This window comes from Hemiscyllium ocellatum, chromosome 50 (assembly GCF_020745735.1).
Source record: "Hemiscyllium ocellatum isolate sHemOce1 chromosome 50, sHemOce1.pat.X.cur, whole genome shotgun sequence".
Taxonomy (NCBI): domain Eukaryota; kingdom Metazoa; phylum Chordata; class Chondrichthyes; order Orectolobiformes; family Hemiscylliidae; genus Hemiscyllium; species Hemiscyllium ocellatum.
The window spans coordinates 8,564,689-8,592,629 of NC_083450.1; the positions used below are offsets into that span (position 1 = coordinate 8,564,689).

The 27,941-nt window shown below is 48.9% G+C and overlaps 1 protein-coding gene across 1 annotated transcript; it reads right to left on the bottom strand.

The window, feature by feature from the left end:
* Positions 1-953: 953 nt before the first annotated feature.
* Positions 954-26,877, bottom strand: LOC132805482 (ras-related protein Rab-11A-like). The gene is made up of 5 exons (XM_060820583.1): positions 26,708-26,877; positions 9,613-9,808; positions 5,245-5,438; positions 4,130-4,210; positions 954-1,237 (listed from the first exon to the last, which is right to left on the bottom strand). The coding sequence occupies exons 1-5, from the start codon at positions 26,745-26,747 to the stop codon at positions 1,101-1,103; spliced, it is 648 nt and encodes a 215-aa protein (XP_060676566.1). The 5' UTR covers positions 26,748-26,877; the 3' UTR covers positions 954-1,100.
* Positions 26,878-27,941: the final 1,064 nt, after the last annotated feature.

Below are 27,941 nucleotides of genomic sequence, written 5' to 3' on the forward strand. Positions count from 1 at the left end.
CATGAGATTAGGTCCAGAGTAAAGCTCCCTCTACACCATCCCAATCAAACACTCCCAGGACAGGGACAGCACTAGATACAGAGTAAAGCACGCTCGACACTGTCTCCCCACCCTCAAACACTCCCAGGACAGGGACAGCACGGAGGTTAGATACAGAGTAAAGCTCTCTTTACACTGATCCCCTCCCATTCCAGGACAGGGACAGCACGGGGTTAGATCCAGAGTAAAGCTTCCTCCACACTATCCCAAACAATGCTCCCAGGACAGGGACAGCACTGGGTTAGATATAGGGTAAATCTCCTTCTAGGAGAAAGTGAGGACTGCAGATGCTGGAGATCAGAGCTGAAAATGTGTTGCAGGAAAAGCGCAGCAGGTCAGGCAGCATCCAAAGAGCAGGAGAATCGACGTTTCGGGCATGAGCCCTTCTTCAGATTCTTGAAGAAGGACTCATGCCCGAAACATCGATTCTCTTGCTCTTTGGATGCTGCCTGACCTGCTGCGCTTTTCCAGCAACACATTTTCTGCTCTAAATCTCCCTCTACACTATCCTCATCAAACACTTCCAGGTCAGGGACAGCACAGGGTTAGATACAGGGTAAAGTTCCCTACACACTGTCCCAATCAAACACACCCGGGACGAGGGTCTGGATTGAAAGTTTTCCTCACGGCCACCCACGAGGGAGACCCTTCACCCCTCTTTGCCGATACTAGCGCTGGACCCCTTAGAATTGCCTTTGCCTCACTACAGTTCCCAGCCAACCCTTCATCCTGGAACCCTCCCATCCCTACCAGCCCTGAGACACACCTCGCTCTGCTGGGAGAATCCCAAAACTATCTGATGGTGAGGCCATTGGGCTGTTCCCTCCCAAAGGCTTGGGCAGCCATTTTGTTTCACTCACTGGCGGGCGAGGGGTCGGCACCAAGTTTCCTCCGGCCTTGACCATTACCCCAGAGGAGAGGGTTGGGGGAGGAATGGTATCTGAAAGTGGGTGTCGGGGCGAGTAAGGGTGGGATTTTCAGGGGAGGTGTGGGTTTGACGGGGGATCCAGACAGGGGGCGGCGTGCTCTCTCCCCGTCCCGTGCCCCAACCCGCGCACGGGTCAGATGTTTTGACAGCATGGTTTCTTGGCTGTGCCATCCACCAAGGCTCCCTCGTTGGTGACACTAGTGGCACTGAGGGCGACGCTGTTGATCACCTGCTTGTTGCTGCGGTTCTGGGAGCGTCGGTGAAAGATCTCTGGGGATAGAATCAGAGACAGGTCAGAGTGGATCCCCTCTAGATCACTAACCCCCTCCATCAAAGACCCACCATGTACTCACCTACCATGCTCTCCCCACCCCACACTCAGCTGCCCTGCCCTGTCAGATCAAACATATGGGCCAAATGCTGGCAAATGGTTGGTGAGGATATCTGGTCGGCATAAACAAGTTGGACCAAAGGGTCTGTTTCCATGTTGTACACCTCTATGGCAGAAGATGTCCTCCTTGCTCAATGACTGGGTTTTGGCAAAGGAACCCAACGGACTGGAAGGTAACCTGATGAGTTCAAGAGCCAATCATTGGCAGAAAGTGGGTCAAAGGGAAGCCAGGTCAGAGAAGGTTCACTTGGCTGATTCCTGGGGTGAAGGGGCACATGTCGTATAAGGAGAGGTTGGCCCATTGGAGCTTAGAGGACGAGAAGCGATCTAATTGGAACAGATAGGATCCTGAATGGGGCGTCCTTTGGTAGGGTGCTGGCTGAGAGGTGTACTCCCTCGGAGGTGGGGGGGGTGGGGTTTACTCATTCATGAGTTGTGGGCATCGTGGTTGGCTGGACCAATATTTATTTACTCAACCATCATTAATTACTTGCCCTCCCTTGAGAAGCTGGGGCATGAGCCACCATCTTGAACTACTGCAGTTTCCCCCACCCCCCACCCCTCAATGTGGTGTAGGGACACAGTGCCCCGTTAAGGAGGGAGTCCCAGGATTCTGACCCCGAAGGAATGGCCGATATATTCCAGGACGTAGGTGGAGGTTGGGGAGGGGGAAGTTTGGACAGGAACTTGCAGGGGTCTGGTGTTCCCCATGTATCTGCTGCCTCTCACCCCTCCCATCCCTTCAGAGGTGACGGGTTTGGGAAGGTGCTGTCTAAGGAGCCTCGTTGCAGTGGGTCTTGTAGATGGTACACCCTGCTGCGAATGAGGGTCGGGGGATGGAGGGAGTGGGTGTGGGGCCAATCGAGCAGGAGGGGGCTGCTTTGTCCCTAGACAGTGTAGACTTTCTCAAGTGTTGTTGGAGCTGCCCCCCACCCCAGTCCAGGGCGAGTGGGCAATATTCCCTCACCCTCCTGACTTGTGCCTTGTTGATGGTGGGACAGGCTTGGGGGTGGGGTGTCGGAGTCAGGGGGGGGAATTACTCGTTGCAGGATTCCCAGCCTCTGACCTGCTCTTGGTGCCGCTGTATTTATATGGGGCTGGGTCCAGTTCAGTTTCTGGTCAATGGGACCCCCCACCCCCAAGGTTGTTGATAATGGGTTTTGGGGGGTGGGGGGTGGAGGAATGGAATTCAGAGATTGTAACACCATTAAACGTCAAGGGGTAATGGTTAGATTCTCTCAGTCAATGGTGACCCCTAGAATGTTGGTAGTGGGGGGATTCGGTGATGGTAACACCATTAAATGTCAAGATGGTTAGACTCTCTGTCAATGGTAACCCCCCCTCAGGATGTTGATAATGTTGGGGAGGGGGGATGGGGGGGTGGATTCAGTGATGGTAACGCCAGTGATTGTCAAGGGGCTGATGGTTAGATTCTCTCGCAATGGCAGCCCCCAGGATGATGATAATGGAGGCTTCAGAGATGATGTTATTCAACATAGAGGAGCACTGATTTATTGGCCGAGGGAGGACAGTACTTGGTGACCCCCGGGAGGTTTCCTTGCCCATATTTAACCTGAAGCCATGAGACTTCATGGGGTCCGGAGTCAATGTTGAGGAGTGCCAGGGGCCAACTCCATCCTGAATGACACTGTGTCACCACCTCTACTGGGTTCTGTCCTGACGGTGAGACAGGACATATCCAGGGATGGTGAGGGTGGTCTCTGGGACATTGTGAGTCAGACTGTCTAACGACCAGCTCTCCCAGTTTTGGCACTAACACCCCCATCCCCACCTCCTAGATGTCAGACCTTGCAAAAAAAAGATGGCAGATGTCTTCTCCCAGATAAGATGGATTTGTCTGACAACTGACAATCAACTTTGATCCTTGGTTAGGCTTCAGTTGAAAGATCCTGTCCAATTCTGGGCTCTCCCACCATCTTTTCCTGATGAAGGGCTTATGCCCGAAACGTCGAATTTCCTGTTCCTTGGATGCTGCCTAATCTGCAACACATTTTCAGCTCTCCCACCATCTCTCCTCCTCACTTCCCTCCAATTTTGGCTCTTTAGGAAGGATGTCCACCCACTTGGGAGAGGGGTGGTGGGGGGGATCATAGATTGAAGAGAATCGGGAAACTATTGGAGTGTGGGTGGAGAGGGAAGGGAATTTGTTTGTGGATTCCACATGTCATAGAGCCATAGAGATGTACAGCCTTCGGTCCAACACAGATATCTGATCAGATATCCCAACCTAATCTAGTCCCATTGGCCAGCACTTGGCCCATATCCCTCCAAACCCTTCCTATTCATATACCCATCTAGGTGCATTTTAAATGCTGTCATTGTACCAGCCTCCACCACTTCCTCTGGCAGCTCATTCCATACATATACCACCCTCTGTGTGAAAAAGTTGCCCCTCAGGTCCCTTTCCCTTCTCTCCCTAAACCTATACTCCTCTAGTTCTGGACTTCCCTACCCCAGGGAAAAGAACTTGTTTGTCTATTTACCCTTTCCATGCCCCCTCATGATTTTATAAACCTCTGTAAGGTCATCCCTCAGCCCTCAACGCTCCAGGAAAACAGCCCCAGCCTCTTCAACCTCTCCCTGTAGATCAAACCCTCCAACATCCTTGTAAATCCTTCTGAATCGTTTCAAGTTTCACAACATCCTTCCAATAGTCATTGGGATCCGGCAAGTGTTGCCCGCAAGGGCAGTAGGGGGCAGCAGGAGTCCTGAAAGTACCTTCTCTCAGGTTGGCGCAGGGCGGTACTGACCTGAGATCACCTCCTGGAACGCTGGCTCCACATTGGTCGAGTCAAGAGCGGATGTCTCCATGAAAAGCATGTCGTGTTTCTCTGTCGGTAGAAAAGAAAGGTGGCCACTGTCTCTCAGGAACAAGGGCAGGCCGTTCGGCCCCCATTAGGGGCCTCTACTATCCCCACTGATCCCCTCTAACTGAACTGTAACCTCACGATCTCTGACCTCCCCCGTCAGCCCAACACGCGCGTGCGCGCGCGTGCACACACACACACACACACACACACACACACAAACACACACACACACACACACACACGCGGAGACACTTGGCCAAAGGGGAAACATAATTGAATCCCACTGTCGCTCCCCCTCCACCCCGGGTGGAATAAAATTCCACAAATCGAATCCAGAATCTGGAGCTAGGTCAGTGGGACAGTCATCGATTGTGGTTAAAAAAAGCCCATATCGGGGGATGTCACTAATGAGGGAAAGGAACCTGCCATCTGTCCCTCACCTCCCCACCCAGAGCCTGGGCCTACACGTAACCCCATGCCTGTCCACACAGCAATGGGATTGCCTCATGTTCGCCCTCTGAAATGACTCCGAGCAACATGTTTGGTGCAAGGGGGCAATTAGGAAGGGGATTTGCCCACACCCCGTGGGCCTCGTTTCCCGTCTCTGACCTCCCCCCTCACCCACAGCCCCTTCCCTTACCTCCACCTCAGTTAATGATGGAAGGAAAGCCTTAGGCCTCAGGTTTGGGAGGGGAGGCCAAGGGACCTCGGCGATACGGGGTGGTGGGCAATGGGGTTGGGGGATGGCCGAGAGTGCGCGGGGAAGGGACAATCAGGCCACTCTGTCCAATACTCCCACCCAGTCCCAACTCCCTCTGAAACCTCTAGGCCCACCTCCTCCCGCTCCGTCTCCGCCCCTCATTACACCCACCATCTCTATGGGTCGGGACACGAGGGTTGACGTCCACGGTCCCAGTGACCTTTCACCTCCAGCGCTCCCCTAGACTACGCCCCCAGCCCAATCCCGCTCAGAGGTGAGGGGTCAGTTCTGTCCCTGTGCACTATCAGGCCCCCCCCCCGTGACCCCTCCTTCACCCCGCCACTGGGAACGGAACCTGCGAATGACTTGGCCTCCTCAACGGGAACAGCTCGGATGTCAGCGAGGTCGGACTTGTTGCCCACCAACATGACCACCAGGTTGTTGTCGGCATGATCCAGGAGCTCCTTCAGCCAGCACTCCACCTTCTCGTAGGTCAAATGCTTGGAGATGTCGTAGACTAGGAGGGCTCCAACTGCGCCACGGTAATACCTGCAGCAAGTGGAGATCTGTCATGCCAAATCCAATCACCTCAGCCCAGCCGCACCCTCCTCAACCGCCATCACCGAATTGGCGATTCCCTGAGTTATATTCCGCCTCCAGCAAGAGAGATTCGAACCATCGCCCACACCCCCCCCTTGACGTTCAATGGTGTTACCATCACTGAATCCCCCCCACTATCAACATCCTGGGGGTTACCCTTGAGAGAGAATCTAACCATCACCCCCTTGACGTTCAATGGTGTTACCATCACTGAATCCATTCCCCCCCCCCCCCCCCATATCAACATTGAGAGAAATTGTAATCATCACCCTCTTGACATTCAATGGTGTTACTGTCACTGAATCCCCCCCAACTATGAACATCCTGGGGATGACCATTGAGAGAGAATCTAACCATCGTTTCCTTGACGTTCAATGGCGTTACCGTCATTGAATCCTCCCCACTATCAACATCCTGGGGGTTAACATTGAGAGAGAATCTAACGATTGCCCCCTTGACGTTGAATGGTGTTACCATCACTGAATTCCATCTCCCCCAACTGAACATTCAAGTTCTGGCCCTGAATGCTTTCTGCGCTAGCGAGATCCACAGGCTCCCCCACTCTCTGGGTGAAGACATTTCTCCCCATCTCAGTCCCACCCCATCCCCTTTAGACTGTGTTGGTGTGCTGGATTAGGTAGTGTGGGAGGGCAAAGGTCAAAGCTGCCACCCTTTATTGGTCAGAGCATTGAGTACAGGAGTTGGGAGGTCATGTTGCAGCTGTACAGGACATAGGTTTGGCCATATTTGGAATATTGCATTCAGTTCGGGTCTCCCTCTTACAGGAAGGATGTTATGAAACTTGAAAGGGTTCAGAAAAGATTTACAAGGATGTTGGAGGGTTTGAACTACAGGGAGAGGCTGAACAGGCTGGGGCTGTTTTCCCTGGAGCGTTGGAGGCTGAGGGGTGACCTTATAGAGGTTTATAAAATCATGAGGGGCCATGGATAGGGTAAATAGACAAGGTCTTTTTCCCTGGGGTGGGGGGAGTCCAGAACTAGAGGGGCATAGGTTTAGGGTGAGAGGGGAAAGGGACCTAAAGGGCAATTCTTTCAGAGGGCGGTATGTGTATGGAATGAACTGCCAGAGGAAGTGATGGAGGCTGTTATAACGACAACATTTAAAAGTCATCTGGATGGGTATATGAATAGGAAGGATTTAGAGGGATGTGGGCCAAAGGCTGGCAAATGGGCCTAGATTAATTTAGGATATCTAGTCAGCACAGATGAGTTGGGCCGAAGGGTCGGTTTCCATACAGCATGACTCTATGACTGTATGAGTAAGTCACCCACCATTGGTTCGCCCTCTCAAGGGTAGTGCCACCCCCTTTATGGACCAGGGCTCTCAAAGCTCCTGCTCTCTCATAGCACCAACCATGAGAGGCCTCGGGGTGGGGCAGATCTGACCCTTCAGCTTCCAGACTGGGAGCGAGCTGCGATCTGTGGTCGGGGCAAGGGAATCTGATGCAACATTTCCGAGTTTGCTGACAGGATTGTAAGAAAAGGTCAGGCTGAGTGGATGGACAAACGCACGGCCCACATGGTGAAACGTGACTGAGTTTTCCATTGAATATGCATCATGTGATAATGTCTATTCCTTTAGGTACATCAAGCCTTGATGTCACAGAATTCCCCCCAGCATATGGGATCAGGCCATTCGGCCCAGCAAGTCAACACTGACCCCCCCAAAGAGCGTCTGACCCAGACCTACCCTTCCCCATCCTATCCCTGTAGCCCTGTATTTCCCACGGCCAATCCACCCTAATCTACATATCCCTGGATACTATGGGACACTTTAGCGTGGCCAATCCACCCTAACCTGCACATCCCTGGGCACTACGGAACAATTTAGCATGGCCAATCCACCCTAACCTGCACATCCCTGGGCACTATGGGACAATTTAGCATTGCCAATCCACCCTAACCTGCACATCCCTGGTCACTATGGGACAATTTAGCACGGCCAATCCACCCTAACCTGCACATCCCAGGGCACTATGGGACAATTTAGCATGGCCAATCCACCCTAACGTGCACATCCCTGGGTACTATGGGACAATTTAGCATGGTCAATCCGCCCTAACCTGCACATACTGAGAGGCATTGATGGAGTCGATAGCCAGAGACTATTTCCCAGGGCAGAAATGACTAACACAAGGGGTCATAGTTTTAAGCTGGTTGGAGGAAAGTATAGAGGGGATGTCAGAGATGGGTTCTTTACACAGAGAGTTGTGAGAGCGTGGAATGCATTGCCAGCAGCAATTGTGGAGGCAGGGTCAGTGGAGACATTTAAGGGACTCCTGGACATGCATATGGTCACAGAAATTTGAGGGTGCAGACATGAAGATCAGTGGTCGGCACAACATCGTGGGCTGAAAGGCCTGTTCTGTGCTGTACTGTTCTATGTTCTATCCCTGGGCACTATGGGACAATTTCCAATGGCCAATCCACCCTAACCTGCACATCGTTGGACTGTGGGAGGAAACCGGAGCACCCGGAGGAAACCCACGCAGACATGGAGGAGAATGGGATTGAACCCGGGTCCCTGGTTCAATGGACCCGTGAGGCAGCGGTGCTAACCACTTGCCACTGTGCAGTCATACAGCACAGAAATACACCCTTATGGCCAACCCATCCAAGCTGACCAGATATCCTAAACTGAACTGGCCCCACTTGCCAGCACTTGGTCTATATTCCCTCTCAACCCTTCTTATTCATATACCCATCCAGATGCCTCTTAAATGTTGTAATTGTACCAGCCTCCATCACTTCCTTTGGCAGCTCATTCCACCCTCTGTGTGAAAAAGTTGCCCCTTACGTCTCTTTTATATCTTTCACCTCTCACCCTAAACCTTTACCCTCTAGTTCTGGACTCCCCCACATCAGGGAAAAGACCTTGTCTATTTATCCTATCCATGCCCCTCCTGATTTTATAAACCTCTATAAGGTCACCCCTCAGCCTCCGACACTCCAGGGAAAACAGCCCCAGACTGTTAAGCCTCTTCCTCTAGCCCAAAGCCTCCAACATCCTTGTAAACCTTTTCTGAACCCTGTTAAGTTTCACACCATCCTTCCTATAGCAGGGAGACCAGAATTGAACGCAATATTCCAACAGTGGCTTAACCAATATCCTGTACAACATTGTACTCAATGTTCTGACCAATGAAAACAAGCATGCAAAATGCCTTCTTCACTGTCCTGTCTACCTACGACTCTACTTTCAAGGAACTATTTACCTGCATGTCTCGGTCTCTCTTATTGATAACGATTCCCATTCACTGTATAAATCCTGCCTATCTGGAGGATAGTGTGCTGTCTGAGTCCTCTTACCTGAGGGAGGAATCATTTGCCACAGAGGGAGCGCAGTGGAAGTTCACTTGGTTGGGATTAGAGATGCCGTATGAGGAGAAATCGGTTTGAATGGGGCCTGCGTTCACTGTAGGAGAAGATCTGATTGCGATGTCTGACAGGACTGGACAGATTAGATTCAGGGAGTGTTTCCCCCTGGGTTAGGGGGAGTCGAGAACCAGGTTGGCTTCGATTTTGAACGCATTGAGGAGAATAAGGGGAAAGGGAGCGGCAATGCAGCATGCAGGGTCTGATAGAACAGTGGGGTGGGCCAAATGGCCTATTCCCTGCCCCTAAGTTTTGAACATTTTGCCTGACATAGCCTTGTCGATGCAGCAACCCTGGACTTTGGGATTGCACAGCAACCCAATCCCAACTGTCGGTTCATTCATTCCTGACCAATTACGGGGCAGCCCATGGGGTCACAGGTCAGGAGGAGGGCCATTCAGCCCCCACTTTGGTGGCGACTAATCCACGCCTGAGGAAAACATGAAACTACTCAGGTACCCCTCAGGCCTGCTATCCCTCCGTGGCCTGGATTTTCTCCCAAAGGTACATTTCCTCCCGGTTCCCTGTCAACCCCCGGGAACTGTAATCTCTGGAAATGCCTCTGTCTCCATCTGGGATTCACAGGCGATGTGGGAGTTCTGAAAGTAGGCCCGGTTTGTAACATTCCAAGATGGCCGACCTATCACCTTGAGATTGACACCCTCATTCCAATCATGTGCTTTTCCCTCCCTCCCCGCGCAGCACGGTGTGGGTGGGGAAGTACATACGCCGAAGTGATTGCTCTATAACGTTCCAGACCAGCCGTGTCCCAAATCTGTGTCTTCACCGTCACGCCATTGACCAGCACGCTCCGTGTGGAGAACTCTACCCCGATGGTGGTGCGGCTGTCATGATTAAATTCATTGCGGGTGAAGCGGGAAAGGAGGTTGCTCTTTCCGACCCCAGACTCCCCGATTAGGACCACTGCGAATGGAAACAGAGAGAGACAAACAGATCAAAACAGATTCCCGCAGGGGTGAGTTACAGGCTGGAATGTAATTGAGCGGTTCAGGGTGGTTTATATACAGAGTAACAGATACCCGGGAGGGAGTTACAGACTGGAATCTAATTGAGGGGTTTGAGGTGGGTTATATACAGAATAACAGATACCCAGGAGGGAGTTACAGACTGGAATCTAACCGAGATGTTCGGGGATGGTTTATGTACAGAAAAACAGATACTTGGGAAGGAGTTACAGACTGGAATCAAATTGAGGGGTCAGGGTGGTGTGTATACAGAATAACAGATACCCGGGAGGGAGTTACAGACTGGAATCTAATCAAGAGGTTTGGGGTGGGTTATATACAGAATAACAGACAGGAACCTAATCGAGGTGTTTGGGGTGGCTTATATACAGAATAACAGATACCCGGAGGGAATTACAGATGAGAATCTAATCGAGGGGTTCAGGGTGGTTTATATACAGAATAACAGATACCTGGGAGTGAATTACAGACTGAAACCTAATCGAGGGGTTTGGGGTGGGTTATATACAGAATAACAGATACCCAGGAGGGAGTTACAGACTGGAATCTAATCGAGGAGTTCGGGGTGGGTTATATACAGAATAACAGATACCCGGGAGGGAGTTACAGACTGGAATCTAATCAAGGGGTTTGGGGTGGGTTATATACAGAATAACAGATACCCAGGAGGGAGTTACAGACTGGAATCTAATCGAGGAGTTCGGGGTGGGTTATATACAGAATAACAGATACCCGGGAGGGAGTTACAGACTGGAATCTAATCGAGGGGTTCGGGGTGGGTTATATACAGAATAACAGATACCCGGGAGGGAGTTACAGACTGGAATCTATTCGAGGGGTTCGGGGTGGTTTAAATACGGAATAACAGATATCCGGGATGGAGTTACAAACTGGAATCTATTCGAGGGGTTTGGGTTGTGTTATATACAGAATAACAGATGCCCGGGAGGGAGTTACAGACTGGAATCTAATCAAGGGGTTTGGGGTGGTTTATGTGTAGAATAACAGATACCTGGGAGGGAGTTACAGACTGGAATCTAATCGAGAGGGTGGGCTGGGTTATATACAGAATAACAGATACCCATAGGGAGTTACAGACTGAAATCTAATTTAGGAGTTCGGTGGTTTATGTAAAGAATAACAGATACCCGGGAGGGAGTTATAGACTGGAATCTAATTGAGGGATTCATGGGGAGTTTATACTATAGAATAACAGATACCTGGGAGTGAGGTGCAGACTGGAATCTAATTGAGGGTTTCGGTGTGGTTTATATGCAGAATAACAGATCCCAGGGAGTGAGTAAATGTGTAGAATCTAATTGAGGCTTCAGGGTGGGTAATGTACAGAATAACAGATTCCTGGGAGTGAGTTACAGACTGGAATCTAATCAAGGGGTTTGAGGTGGTTTATATACATACTAACTGACACCGAGCAGTGAGTTACAGACTGGAATCTAATCGAGGTTGTTTGGAGTGGTTTATGTCCAGAATAACTGATACCTGGGAGGCAGTTACAGACTGGAATCTAATTGAGGGGTTTGGATTGGTTTGTGTACAGAATAACAGATATCCAGGAGGGAGTCACAGAGTGGAATTAAATCGAGGGGTTCGGGGTGGTTTATATACAGAATGACAGATACCTGGGAGGGAGTTACATACTGGAACCTAATCGTGGGGTTCGGGTGGGTTAGATACAGAATAACAGATACCCAGGAGTGAGTCACATCCTGGAATCTAATCGAGGGGTTCAGGGTGGTTTAATTACAGAATAACAGATATCCAGGAAGGAGTTACAGACTGGAATCGAATCGAGGGGTTCGGTGTGGGTATACAGACAGAATAACAGATACCCAGGAGTGAGTTACAGACTGGAATCTAATCGAGGGTTTCGGAGTGGGTTAGATACAGAATAACAAATTCCCGGGAGGGAGTTACAGACTGGAATCTAGTCGAGGGGTTCGGGGTGGTTTATACACAGAGTATCAGATATCCGGGAGGGAGTTACAGATTGGAATCTAATCGAGGGTTTGGGTTGGTTTATGTATAGAATAACAGATGCCCGGGAGGGAGTTACAGATTGGAATCTAATCGAGAGGTTCGGGGTGGGTTATATACAGAATAACAGATACCTGGGAGGAAGTTACAGACTGGAATCTATTCGAGGGGTTCGGGGTGGTTTAAATACAGAATAACAGATATCCGGGATGGAGTTACAAACTGGAATCTATTCGAGGGGTTTGGGTTGTGTTATATACAGAATAACAGATGCCCGGGAGGGAGTTACAGACTGGAATCTAATCAAGGGGTTTGGGGTGGTTTATGTGTAGAATAACAGATACCTGGGAGGGAGTTACAGACTGGAATCTAATCGAGAGGGTGGGCTGGGTTATATACAGAATAACAGATACCCATAGGGAGTTACAGACTGAAATCTAATTTAGGGGTTCGGTGGTTTATGTAAAGAATAACAGATACCCGGGAGGGAGTTATAGACTGGAATCTAATTGAGGGATTCATGGGGAGTTTATACTATAGAATAACAGATACCTGGGAGTGAGGTGCAGACTGGAATCTAATTGAGGGTTTCGGTGTGGTTTATATGCAGAATAACAGATCCCAGGGAGTGAGTAAATGTGTAGAATCTAATTGAGGCTTCAGGGTGGGTAATGTACAGAATAACAGATTCCTGGGAGTGAGTTACAGACTGGAATCTAATCAAGGGGTTTGAGGTGGTTTATATACATACTAACTGACACCGAGCAGTGAGTTACAGACTGGAATCTAATCGAGGTTGTTTGGAGTGGTTTATGTCCAGAATAACTGATACCTGGGAGGCAGTTACAGACTGGAATCTAATCGAGGGGTTTGGATTGGTTTGTGTACAGAATATCAGATATCCAGGAGGGAGTCACAGAGTGGAATTAAATCGAGGGGTTCGGGGTGGTTTATATACAGAATGACAGATACCTGGGAGGGAGTTACATACTGGAACCTAATCGTGGGGTTCGGGTGGGTTAGATACAGAATAACAGATACCCAGGAGTGAGTCACATCCTGGAATCTAATCGAGGGGTTCAGGGTGGTTTAATTACAGAATAACAGATATCCAGGAGGGAGTTACAGACTGGAATCGAATCGAGGGTTTCGGAGTGGGTTAGATACAGAATAGCAAATTCCCGGGAGGGAGTTACAGACTGGAATCTAATCGAGGGGTTCGGGGTGGTTTATACACAGAGTATCAGATATCCGGGAGGGAGTTACAGATTGGAATCTAATCGAGGGTTTGGGTTGGTTTATGTATAGAATAACAGATGCCCGGGAGGGAGTTACAGACTGGAATCTAATCGAGGGGTTCGGGGTGGTATATATACAGATACCCGGGAGGGAGTTACAGACTGGAATCTAATCGAGGCATTCGGGATGGTTTATATACAGAATAACCGATACCCAGGAGTGAGTTACACACTAGAATCTACTCGAGCGGTTTGGGATGGGTTATATACAGAGTAACAGTTACTGGGAGTGAGTTACAGACTGGAATCTAATTGAGGATTCGGGATGGTTTATGTACAGAATAACAGACATCCGGAAGGGAGTTACAGACTGGAATCTAATCAAGGGGTCTGGGATGGTTTAGGTACAGAATAACAGATACCTGGGAGGAAGTTACAGACTGGAATCTAATCGTGGGGTTCGGGGTGGGTTATATACAGAATAACTGACACCCAGGAGTGAGTTACAGACTGGAATCTAATCGAGGTGTTTGGGGTGGGTTATATCTAGAACAATGGATACCTGGGAGTGAGTTACAGACTGAAAACTAATCGAGGGGTTCGGATTGACTTATATACAGAATAACAGATACCCGTAGGGAGTTACAAACTGGAATCTATTCGAGGGGTCCAGGGTGGGTTATCTACAGAATAACAGACACCCGGAAGTGAGTTACAGACTGGAATCTATTCAAGAGGTTCAGGGTGGGTTATATACAGAATAACAGATACCTGTAGGGAGTTACAGACTGAAATCTAATTCAGGGGTTCGATAGTTTATGTATAGAATAACAGATACCTGGGAGGGAGTTATATCATGGAACCTAATCGAGGGGTTCACGGGGGGTTGAGAGTGTAGAATAACATACCTGGGAGTGAGGTGCAGTCTGGAATCTAATTGAGGGGTTCGGTGTGGTTTATATACAGAATAACAGTTCCCCGGGAGTGAGTAAAAGTGTACGATCTCATTGAGGCTTTGGGGTAGGTTATGTACAGAATAACAGATTCCTGGGATTGAGTTAGAGACTGGAATCTAATCGAGGCGGTCGGGATGGTTTATATACAGAATAACAGATACCCAGGAATGAGTTACAGACGGGAATCTAATCGAGGGGTTTGGGGTGGGTTATATACAGAATAACAGATACCCGGAGGGAGTTACAGACTGAAATCTAATTTAGGGGTTTGGTGGTTTATGTATAGAATAACAGATACCAGGGAGGGAGTCATATCATGGAATCTATTCGAGGGCTTCGTGTGGGGTTTATAATGTTGTCGTTCTGTTCGCCGAGCTGGGAATTTGTGTTGCAAACGTTTCGTCCCCTGCCTAGGTGACATCCTCAGTGCTTGGGAGCCTCCTGTGAAGCGCTTCTGTGATGTTTCCTCTGGCATTTATAGTGGTTTGTATCTGCCGCTTCCAGTTGTCAGTTCCAGCTGTCCGCTGCAGTGGCCGGTATATTGGGTCCAGGTGAATGTGTTTGTTGATAGAATCTGTGGATGAGTGCCATGCCTCTAGGAATTCCCTGGCTGTTCTCTGTTTGGCTTGCCCTATAATAGTAGTGTTGTCCCAGTCGAATTCATGTTGCTTGTCATCTGCGTGTGTGGCTAGTAAGGATAGCTGGTCATGTCATTTCGTGGCTAGTTGGTGTTCATGGATGCGGATCGTTAGCTGTCTTCCTGTTTGTCCTATGTAGTGTTTTGTGCAGTCCTTGCATGGGATTTTGTACACTACATTGGTTTTGCTCATGCTGGGTATCGGGTGATTCGTTCTGGTGAGTTGTTGTCTGAGAGTGGCTGTTGGTTTGTGTGCTGTTATGAGTCCTAGTGGTTACAGTAGTCTGGCTGTCAGTTCGGAAATGCTCCTGATGTATCGTAGTGTGGCTAGTCCTTTGGGTTGTGGCATGTCCTCATTCCGTTTCTTTCCCTTAGGCGTCTCTTGATGAAATTGCGCGGATATCCGTTTTTGGCGAATACATTGTATAGGTGTTCTTCTTCCTCTTTTTGCAGTTCTGGTGTACTACAGTGTGTTGTGGCCCTTTTGAATAGTGTCTTGATGCAACTTCTTTTGTATGTGTTGGGGTGGTTGCTTTCATAGTTCAGGACTTGGTCTGTGTGAGTTGCTTTCCTGTACACCTTTGTGCTGAATTCTCCGTTCGGTGTTCCCTGTACCATCACATCTAGGAATGGGAGTTGGTTGTCCTTTTCTTCCTCTCTCGTGAATCGGATTCCTGTGAGTGTGGTGTTGATGATCCGGTATGTGTTCTCTATTTCTGTGTTTTTAATGATTACAAAGGTGTCATCCACATATCTGACCCAGATGTCACCTAGACAGGGGACGAAATGTTTGCAACACAAATTCTCAGCTCGGTGAACAGAACCACAACAATGAGCACCCAAGCTACAAATCTTCTCCCATACTTTGAACACCTACGAGCGAGAGACGCTAAGACAAGCCAGGAAATGGGAATCCTGTGCCAACCCCCTAAGCGCCACATACGAACAACTTCGGTTCCTGCATGAATGCCGAAAGAATCGAATCCTTCCACCTTGTGTCAGATACAGACCACCAGTCAACAATCCACAAGCCAGGGACACAGCCAGACAGAACAGATTCAGGATGATCCAGGTAATGATTACAGACGCTCACAACAGACTTCACAAATACAGTCAAGAAATTACGCGCCAAAAATCGTTAATTTCAAAAACCACCAATCAGGAATGGACCTGGACCATAGAACAGGCTGTCACCATAGGACAGAACAGGACCACACACCGCAAAAAAAACAGCACTAGTAGAAAAAATGGCCAAACTAACACACACAAGGATGCCTTCTTACAAGGATGCCTTCCTTGAAGAAGCTCTCTTCCTCCCTCTACAAGGAAATCTTACAAGGATGCCTTCCTTGAAGAAGCTCTCTTCCTCCCTCTACAAGGAAAATCTATTGCATCCGCTGCACCCGATGTGGCCTCCTCTATATTGGGGAGACAGGCCGCTTACTTGCGGAACGCTTCAGAGAACACCTCTGGGCCGCCCGAACCAACCAACCCAATCACCCCGTGGCTCAACACTTTAACTCCCCCTCCCACTCCACCGAGGACATGCAAGTCCTTGGACTCCTCCACCGGCAGAACACAACTACACGACGGCTGGAGGAGGAGCGCCTCATCTTCCGCCTGGGAACCCTCCAACCACAAGGTATGAATTCAGATTTCTCCAGCTTCCTCATTTCCCCTCCCCCCACCTTGTCTCAGTCGTTTCCCTCAACTCAGCACCGCCCTCCTAACCTGCAATCCTCTTCCTGACCTCTCCGCCCCCACCCCACTCCGGCCTATCACCCTCACCTTGACCTCCTTCCACCTATCCCACCTCCATCGCCCCTCCCCCTAGTCCCTCCTCCCTACCTTTTATCTCAGCCTGCTTGGCTCTCTCTCTCTTATTCCTGATGAAGGGCTTATGCTCGAAACGTCGAATTCTCTATTCCTGAGATGCTGCCTGGCCTGCTGTGCTTTGACCAGCAACACATTTGCAGCTGTGATCTCCAGCATCTGCAGACCTCATTTTTTACCCAAACTAACACACAACAGAGGACACCACAACACACACCTGGGTTAAAAACCTCTCCCACAGACAGCTCACAGACACGGAAAGAACAATACTGGCCAAGGGACTCAACTACAAACATAGGGACGCCAAGACAGCAGACTTCCTAGCAGCACTAGAATGCACACTCAGGAGCAATGGACTGTCAGAAGAACACAACAAACAGTGAGACAAAATATCGTACCTCTGATAACAAAGAAAAGACAAACACATAACGTCAACACCAAGGAGAGGGAAGCACTAAAATCACGAAGAAACGATAAGAATGTAATCATACTACCAGCAGACAAAGGCAGAATGACAGTCATCCTGGACAAAGCAGAGTACATCCAAAAAGCACAACAACTACTTGCAGATACCAACACCTACCAAAAGAGGGAGCATGACCCCATCCCACAGCTCACCAATAGGATAAACAACAAAGTGAGGAATCTACAAAAAAAACGGACAGATAACCAGGTCTGACCTACAAAGAATGAAACCTAAAAGCAACACCCCCAGATTTTATGGACTACCTAAAGTACACAAACCAGACATCCCACTCAGACCCATAGTATCACTACCAGGGACACCATCACACAAACTGGCTAAAGAGCTACAGCAGAAACTGAAACACCTGATCAGCGGATCCAGACACTCTATACAATCAACACAGGAATTCTTGGACATCATCAGAAATATACACATAGACAAGGAAGAAACCATGGTCTCATTCGATGTAACGGCACTGTTCATCTCTACCGACAAAACTCTAGCCAGAGAAACAATAGCCAACCTGCTGGACGTACAGAACAGACAACAGGATGTTGAACCTATCAACAAAGACAGCATACTTAAACTACTGGACCTGTGCCTCACAACACACTTCACATTCAACAACCAGATATACGAACAAATCAACGACACACCCATGGCCTCACCCATCTCTGGACTCATAGCAGAAGCAGTAACGTAAAGGTTAGAACAAACAGTCTTACTGCAAATTCAACCCAAACTCTGGGTCAGATACGTGGATGACACCTTTGTAATCATTAAAAACACAGAAATAGAGAACACACACCGGATCATCAACGCCACACTCACAGGAATCCGATTCACGAGAGAGGAAGAAAAGGACAACCAACTCCCATTCCTAGATGTGATAGTACAGAGAACACCGAACGGAGAATTCAGCACAAAGGTGTACAGGAAAGCCACACACACAGACCAAGTCCTGAACTATGAAAGCAATCACCCCAACACACACAAAAGAAGTTGCATCAAGACACTATTCAAAAGGGCCACAACACACTGTAGTACACCAGAACTGCAAAAAGAGGAAGAAGAACACCTATACAATGTATTCGCCAAAAACGGATATCCGCGCAATTTCATCAAGAGATGCCTAAGGGAAAGACAACGGAACGAGGACATGCCACAACCCAAAGGACTAGCCACACTACGATACATCAGGAGCATTTCCGAACTGACAGCCAGACTACTGCAACCACTAGGACTCATGACAGCACACAAACCAACAGCCACTCTCAGACAACAACTCACCAGGACAAAGGACCCGATACCCAGCATGAGCAAAACCAATGTAGTGTTCAAAATCCCATGCAAGGACTGCACAAAACACTACATAGGACAAACAGGAAGACAGCTAACGATCCGCATCCATGAACACCAACTAGCCACGAAATGACACAACCAGCTATCCTTACTAGCCACACACGCAGATGACAAGCAACATGAATTCGACTGGGACAACACCACTATTATAGGGCAAGCCAAACAGAGAACAGCCAGGGAATTCCTAGAAGCATGGCACTCATCCACAGATTCTATCAACAAACACATCCACCTGGACCCAATATACCGGCCACTGCAGCGGACAGCTGGAACTGACAACTGGAAGCGGCAGAGACAAACCACTATAAATGCCAGAGGAAACATCACAGAAGCGCTTCACAGGAGGCTCCCAACCACTGAGGATGTCACCTAGACAGGGGACGAAATGTTTGCAACAGAAATTACCAGCTCGGCAAACAAAATCACAACAACGAGCACCCGAGCTACAAATATTCTCCCAAACCTTGGAGACTGGAATCTAATCGAGGGGTTTGAGGTGGTTTATATACAGAATAACAGATACCCGGGAGGGAGTTACAGATGGGAATCTAATCGAGGCGTTCGGGGTGGGTTATATATATAGAATAACAGATACCCAGGAGGGAGTTACAGACTGAAATCTAATTTAGGGGTTCGGTGGTTTATGTACAGAATAACAGATATCTGGGAGGGAGTTATCGACTGGAATCTAATCGAGTGGTTCGTGTGCGTTTATAATGTAAAATAACAGATACCTGGGAGTGAGGTGCAGACTGGAATCTAATCGAGGCGTTCGGGATGGTTTATATATAGAATAACAGATACCCAGGAGTGAATTACAGACTAGAATCTACTCGAGGAGTTTGGGGTGGGTTATATACAGAATAACAGATACTGGGAGTGAGTTACAGACTGGAATCTAATCGAGGAGTTCGGGGTGGTTTGTATACAGAATAACAGATACCCGGGAGGGAGTTACCGACTGGAATCTAATCGAGGGGTTCCGGGTGGGTTATATACAGAATAACAGATACCCGGTAGGGAGTTACAGACTGGAATCTAACCAAGGGGTTCGGGATGGGTTATACACAGAATAACAGATACCCAGGAGCGAGTTACAGACTGGAATCTAATTGAGGAGTTCGGGGTGGGTTATATACAGAATAACAAATACCCGGGAGGGAGTTACAGACTGGAATCTAATCGAGGGGTTCCGGGTGGGTTATATACAGAATAACAGATACCCAGGAGGGAGTTACAGACTGGAATCTAATTGAGGGGTTCGGGGTGGGTTATATACAGAATAACAGATACCCGGGAGGGAGTTACAGACTGGAATCTAATTGAGGAGTTCGGGGTGGGTTATATACAGAATAACAGATCCCCGGGAAGGAGTTACAGACTGGAATCTAATTGAGGGGTTTGGGGTGGGTTATATACAGAATAACAGATACCCGGGAGGGAGTAAAAGTGTAGAATCTAATCGAGGGTTTCGTGGGGGGTTTATAATGTAGAATAACAGATACCCGGGAGTGAGGAGTAGACTGGAATCTAATTGAGGCGTTTGGGATGTTTTGTATACAGAATAACATAACCAGGAATGAGTTACAGACTGGAATCTAATCGAGGGGTTCAGGGTGGGTTATATACAGAATAACAGATACTTGTAGGGAGTTACAGACTGGAATCTAATTTAGGAGTTTGGTGGTTTATGTATAGAATAACTGATACCTGGGAGGGAGTTATATCATGGAATCTAATCGAGGTGTTCGTGGGGGGTTTATAATGTAGAATAACAGATATCCGGGAGTGAGGTGCAGACTGGAATCTAATCGAGGCGTTCGGGATGGTTTATATATAGAATAACAGATACCCAGGAGTGAATTACAGACTAGAATCTACTCGAGGGGTTTGGGGTGGATTATATACAGAATAACAGATATTGGGAGTGAGTTACAGACTGGAATCTAATTGAGGATTCGGGATGGTTTATATACAGAATAACAGACACCCGAGAGGGAGTTACCGACTGGCATCTAATTGAGGTGTTTGGGCGGGTTTATTTGCAGAATAATTGATAAGACCATAAGACATAGGAGTGGAAGTAAGGCCATTCGGCCCATCGAGTCCACTCCACCATTCAATCATGGCTGATGGGCATTTCAACTCCACTTACCCGCATTCTCCCCGTAGCCCTTAATTCCTTGTGACATCAAGAATTTATCAATCTCTGCCTTGAAGACATTTAGCGTCCCGGCCTCCACTGCACTCCGCGGCAATGGATTCCACAGGCCTACCACTCTCTGGCTGAAGAAACATCTCCGCATTTCTGTTCTGAATTTCCCTCCTCTAATTCTAAGGCTATGTCCACGGGTCCTAGTCTCCTCGCCTAACGGAAACAATTTCCTAGCGTCCACCCTTTCCAAGCCATGTATTATCTTGTAAGTTTCTATTTGATCTCCCCTTAATCTTCTAAAGTCCAATGAACACAATCCCAGGATCCTCAGCCGTTCCTCATATGTTAGACCTACCATTCCAGGGATCATCCGTGCGAATCTCCTCTGGACATGCTCCAGTGTCAGTATGTCCTTCCTGAGATGTGGGGACCAAAACTGGACACAGTACTCCAAATGGGGCCTAACCAGAGCTTTATAAAGTCTCAGTAGCATATCGGTGCTTTTATATTCCAACCCTCATGAGATAAATGACAACATCGCATTCGCTTACTTAATCACAGATTCAACCTGCATGTTTACCTTTAGAGAATCCTCGAGTAGCACTCCCAGATCCCTTTGTACTTTGGCTTTATGAATTTTCTCACCGTTTAGAAAGTAGTCTATGCTTTTATTCTTTTTTCCAAAGTGCAAGACCTCGCATTTGCTCATGTTGAATTCCATCAGCCATTTCCTGGACCATTCTCCCAAACTGTCTAGATCCTTCTGCAGCCTCCCCACTTCCTCAGTACTACCTGCCTGTCCACCTAACTTCGTATCATCGGCAAACTTCGCTAGAATGCCCCCAGTCCCTTCATCCAGATCATTAATATATAATGTGAACAGCTGCAGCCCCAACACTGAACCCTGCGGGACACCGCTTGTCACCGGCTGCCATTCCGAAAAAGAACCTTTTATCCCAACTCTCTGCCTTCTGTCAGACAGCCAATCCTCAATCCATACCAGTAGCTTACCTTGAACACCATGGGCCCTCACCTTACTCAGCAACCTCCCGTGTGGCACCTTATCAAAGGAAGTCTAGATAGACCACATCCACTGGGTTTCCCTGATCTAACCTACTTGTCACCTCTTCAAAGAATTCAAACAGGTTTGACAGGCACGACCTCCCCTTACTAAATCCATGTTGACTTGTTCTAATCCGACCCTGCTCTTCCAAGAATTTAGAAACCTCATCCTTAATGATGGATTTTAGAATTTTACCAACAAACCGAGGTTAGGCTAATTGGCCTATAATTTTCTATCTTTTGTCTTGATCCTTTCTTGAACAAGGGGGTTACAACAGCGATCTCCCAATCATCCGGGACTTTCCCTGATTCCAGTGACTTTTGAAAGATCTCAACCAACGCCTCTGCTATTTCCTCAGCCACCTCCCTCAGAACTCTAGGATGTAGCCCATCGGGGCCAGGAGATTTATCAATTTTAAGACCTTTTAGCTTTTCTAGCACTTTCTCTTTTGTAATGGCAACCATACTCAACTCAGCCCCCTGACTCCCTTTAATTGTTGGGTTATTACTCATGTCTTCCACTGTGAAGACTAATGCAAATTACTTATTAAGTTCTCCAGCTATTTCCTTATCTCCCATCACTAGGCTTCCAGCATCAGTTTGAAGTGGCCCAATGTCTACTTTTGCCTGTCGTTTGCTTCTTATGTATTAAAAGAAACTTTTACTATCATTTCTAATATTACTGGCTAGCGTACCTTCATATTTGATCCTCTCCTTCCTTATTTCTCTCTTTGTTATCCTTTGTTTGTTTTTGAAGCCTTCCCAATCTTCTGATTTCCCAGTGCTCTTGGCCACTTTATAGGATCTCTCTTTTGCTTTGATACATTTCCTGACTTCCTTTGTCAGCCATGGCTATCTAATTCTTCTCTGGATAATCCTTCTTTTCTTGGGGATGAACCTCTGTACAGTGTCCTCAATTATACCCATAAGCTCCTGCCATTTTTGCTCTACTGTCTTCCCCACTAGGCTCTGCTTCCAGTCTATTTTCGTTAGTTCCTCTCTCATGCCCTCATAATTACCTTTATTTAACTGTAACACCATTACATCTGATTTTGTCTTCTCTCTTTCAAACTGCAGACTGAACTCTACCATATTATGATCGCTGCTTCCTAAGTGTTCCCCTACTTTAAGATTTTTTATAAAATCTTTAATAAAGTTTTTATAAAGATACCTGGGAGGGAGTTACAGACTGAAATCTAATCGAGGGGTTTGGGGTGGTTGTATACAGAATAACAGATACCCGGGAGGGAGTTACAGACTGGAATCTAATCGAGGGGTTCGGGGTGGGTTATATACAGAATAACAGACACCCGGGAGGGAGTTACAGACTGGAATCTAATCGAGGGGTTTGGGGTGGGTTATATACAGAATAACAGACACCCGGGAGGGAGTTACAGACTGGAATCTAATCAAGGGGTTCGGGGTGGGTTATATACAGAATAACAGACACCCGGGAGGGAGTTACAGACTGGAATCTAATCGAGGGGTTCGGGGTGGGTTATATACAGAATAACAGATACCCGGGAGGGAGTTACAGACTGGAATCTAATCGAGGGGTTCGGGGTGGGTTATATACAGAACAACAGACACCCGGGAGGGAGTTACAGACTGGAATCTAATCGAGGGGTTCGGGGTGGGTTATATACAGAATAACAGACACCCGGGAGGGAGTTACAGACTGGAATCTAATCGAGGGGTTCGGGGTGGGTTATATACAGAATAACAGACACCCGGGAGGGAGTTACAGACTGGAATCTAATCGAGGGGTTCGGGGTGGGTTATATACAGAATAACAGACACCCGGGAGGGAGTTACAGACTGGAATCTAATCGAGGGGTTCGGGGTGGGTTATATACAGAATAACAGACACCCGGGAGGGAGTTACAGACTGGAATCTAATCGAGGGGTTCGGGGTGGGTTATATACAGAATAACAGACACCCGGGAGGGAGTTACAGACTGGAATCTAATCGAGGGGTTCGGGGTGGGTTATATACAGAATAACAGACACCCGGGAGGGAGTTACAGACTGGAATCTAATCGAGGGGTTCGGGGTGGGTTATATACAGAATAACAGATACCCGGGAGGGAGTTACAGACTGGAATCTAATCGAGGGGTTCGGGGTGGGTTATATACAGAACAACAGACACCCGGGAGGGAGTTACAGACTGGAATCTAATCGAGGGGTTCGGGGTGGGTTATATACAGAACAACAGACACCCGGGAGGGAGTTACAGACTGGAATCTAATCGAGGGGTTCGGGGTGGGTTATATACAGAATAACAGATACCCGGGAGGGAGTTACAGACTGGAATCTAATCGAGGGGTTCGGGGTGGGTTATATACAGAACAACAGACACCCGGGAGGGAGTTACAGACTGGAATCTAATCGAGGGGTTCGGGGTGGGTTATATACAGAACAACAGACACCCGGGAGGGAGTTACAGACTGGAATCTAATCGAGGGGTTCGGGGTGGGTTATATACAGAACAACAGACACCCGGGAGGGAGTTACAGACTGGAATCTAATCGAGGGGTTCGGGGTGGGTTATATACAGAACAACAGACACCCGGGAGGGAGTTACAGACTGGAATCTAATCGAGGGGTTCGGGGTGGGTTATATACAGAATAACAGACACCCGGGAGGGAGTTACAGACTGGAATCTAATCGAGGGGTTCGGGGTGGGTTATATACAGAATAACAGATCCCCGGGAGGGAGTTACAGCCTGGAATCTAATTGATAGTATCAGGTTTTGTTTTACTGCTGTGCCCCTGTCCTGTTGTCATGTGGCTGAGAGAATGATGTTTGCCTTTGCTGCTTTGTAGAGGCCTCAGTGTGTGTTCTGACATTCCCATGGAATCAATCCATGAGTTTCCCTGTCTCAGTCTTTATCTCTTTAAATCTATCGGTATGGAGCCGAGTTGGTTAATCGACACTCCCCAATGACTCAGGCTGCTGCTGAATGCTAGGTTACACCCATCGCTGCTGATTTACAATTACAACAAATCGTTCAGCCAGCAAGTAGCCCGACTCGGTGGATACATTGCAAAAGGCCTCACCTGATTGAAATCCTCCTTTTCTAGACATAAATCACCCCCCGTTCTATCGCCTCCTCACCCTGCCCTGTCACAGTGTTGAAAGCCTGCTTCTGCAGGCCTATCTCACCGTGTGGTTCTCCTTGTTCAAGAATTAAGCTCCCTCTCCTTCCTTTTCCATCTCTCAAGGAAACCTGTAGCCTCCACCAGGCCTCAAGTCCGCTCTAACCACAGGAGACATCCAAGGCGTACTCCAGGCCTCAACTCCGCTCTACCCGCAGGAGAAGCCTGGCCTCAAATGTGCTCTACCCACAGGAGAAAGTTCAGGCTTACTCCAGGCCTCAGCTATGTTCTACTTGCAGGAGAAGCTTCGGGCCTATTCTAGGCTTCTGTTCTGCTCCTCTCGCAGGAGAGGCCTGAGACCTGCTCCAGGCCTTCACACTGCTCCTCCTACAGGAGAGGCTTAAGGCCTACTCCAGGCCATGGCTCTGTTCCACCTGTAGGAGACATTCAAAGTCTACTTCAGGCCTCTACTCTTCTCCATCTCGAGATTTGGGGTCTTCTGGTTCTGATTTATTTCTTTATTGACTGGGCAGTTTGAGGAAGGAGCTGTCATCCTCTCCTTCTGCAATTGGTAGGGGAGGGGTGTGGAGCAAGCAGGGAACTAATCATAAGACCAATACAGGGTGTAAGGAAGGGATCAAAAAGTTTGAGAATGGGATAAAGGTTATTTGGGATTTATGTTGGGACCTGGTGTTGGGGTATTCGGGATTAAATACGTGGATGCAAATGTTACAGGTTTATGGCTAAGGGGTAGAATTCAAGGCTTGAGTGCTTAAGTTAGATTAGGATTGTTGTTGGGGGTCAGGAAGGCGGGCAATTGTCAGGGTTAAGTTTAAGCGATGGTGGCTAGGGTTAAAAGTCAACAGAGGTTCATGGATAGGGTCAAGATTCAGACAAGACAAAGGCTGGAGGTCAGGGTGAAATGATGAAAGTGCTCATCCCTGCAGTGTTTGGTAGGGTCCCCTGTCAGAGGTCAGTGGCGCTGTTGCAAAAATAGATTCGCAAAGCATGCATGATTTGGGACAGGTCTCTGGCCCTGGATCTCCTCTTTACTTTGTGTTTTTCCTCAGGCATGTTTCCATCCTGCCTCCTGAGCTCCAGTGAGTGCTCGGCCATCTTGTCTTGACTGCAGGCTTGGCCCCTCGCTTGTGTAAAGCAGGAAGAGGAGCTAGGTGCCCGTAGGCCATCCTTGGTCTTTTCCCACCTTGATCGCAAGGTTCCCTTGGAGACTGGGCCCACAGTGCACATACCATGCCCTCAATCTTTTTGAGCTCGTCGTCATTGGCTGTGACCAATGTCGACCCTATATGAGTCTGGGGGCAAGGTTGGCATTTGTTGACACCAATCCTCCCAGCCCCTAATTGCCCCTTGAACTGACTGTCTCCGCTCAGGGCCATTTCAGAGGGTGGTTAAGAGTTAAAGCCACTGCTGTGTTGATGTCTGGAGTCACATGTAGGTCTAAACCGGCGTAAAGATAGCCGATTTCCTTCCCTCGTGAGTTAACCCGACAGAGGTCTTTTATGAAGACTGTCATCGATGACAGTCACCTGAGACAATTCCAGATTCAATCCATCGAATTTAAATTCCACGTGGGAGCGGAAGGGGGGTGCCACACTGGGATTCCCTCCCCCTCTCTCAGAGCATTAGCCTCTGGACATGTAATGCAGAGACATTCCTGCTAGACCATTTGAGCTTATCGAGTTTCCTTTGGGATTGGTGGTTGTGGAAGAGGGGCTCTGTCTCTCTCTCTCTCTAGTTGGTAGGAGGTTGATAGGGTCTGCTTTTGGAGGCCAGGATTCAGATGTTATTGGGGGGTGGGGTAATGGGAGGGATCAGGGTCTCAGGTAGACAGCAGAACCCAGAGCACGGAAATCAGGCCTCCCACATGGGCAGTACTGTAGGGATCCAGGATCAGGAAGCAGGCAAGGGGAGGGTGAAGATTGAGGGGGGTTAGGGTTAATCAGGGGTTAATCCTAGAGTAGCTACACGTTGCCAGTCTCTCGATCAGTGTCTCTCCTTCCCAGTCACCCACCTTTAAACACGAAGCTGTAATCATCATCGGAGGAGGTCATTGTGTGGTGAAGGAAGCGGCTGTGCCCTGGTACTGACTGTCTTCCCCAGGCCGTCCACGCTGCTTCCTCGGGGAGCTGTTTACCTCTCTGTCTCTCTCTCTCTCTCTCTCTCTCTGTGCTTGGCACCTGATCTTCCTGGTTTCAGGGCGGGGTTTGTGGGTGTGTGTTGCACTGAAACCACAGGTCAGACCGGTTTCCTTCATACGCAGCGAGCTAGAGACAGTGAACACACCCAGCTCGCCTGTACTCCCCTTACCTGGACATTGCTCACCGGTACACCCCTCGCCTGGACATTGCTCAGCTGTACACCCCTCGCCTGGACATTGCTCAGCTGTACACCCCTCACCTGGACATTGCTCACCTGTACACCCCTCGCCTGGACACTGCTCAGTTGTACACCCCTCACCTGGACACTGCCCACCTGTACTCCACTCACCTGGACACTGCCCACCTGTACTCCACTCACCTGGATACTGCTCACCTGTACTCCACTCACCTGGACACTGCTCATCTGTACACCCCTCACCTGGACACTGCTCACCTGGACACCCCCGCCTGGACACTGTTCACCTGTACTCCCTCTGCCTGGGCACTGCTCACCTGTACTCCCCCCGCCTGGACACTGCTCACCTGTACTCCCCCTGCCTGGGCACTGCTCACCTGTACTCCCCCGGCCTGGGCACTGCTCACCTGTACTCCCCCCGCCTGGACACTGCTCACCTGTACTCCCCCGGCCTGGGCACTGCTCACCTGTACTCCCCTCACCTGTACTCCCCTCGCCTGGACACACCTCGCCTGGACACTGCTCACCTGTACTCCCCTCACCTGTACTCCCCCCACCTGGACAAACCTTGCTTGGACACTGCTCACCTGGACTCCCCCTGCCTGGACACTGGTTACCTGTACTCCCCTCACCTGGACACACTTCGCTTGGACACTGCTCACCTGTACTCCCCTCACCTGGACACACTTCGCCTGGTCTCTGCTCACCTGTACTCCCCTCACCTGTACTCCCCTAGCCTGGACACACCTCGCTTGGACACACCTCACCTGGACACTGCTCACCTGTACTCCCCTCACCTGTACTCCCCCCCCACCTGGACAAACCTTGCCTGGACACTGCTCACCTGGACTCCCCCTGCCTGGACACTGCTCACCTGTACTCCCCTTGCCTGGGCACTGCTCACGGATACA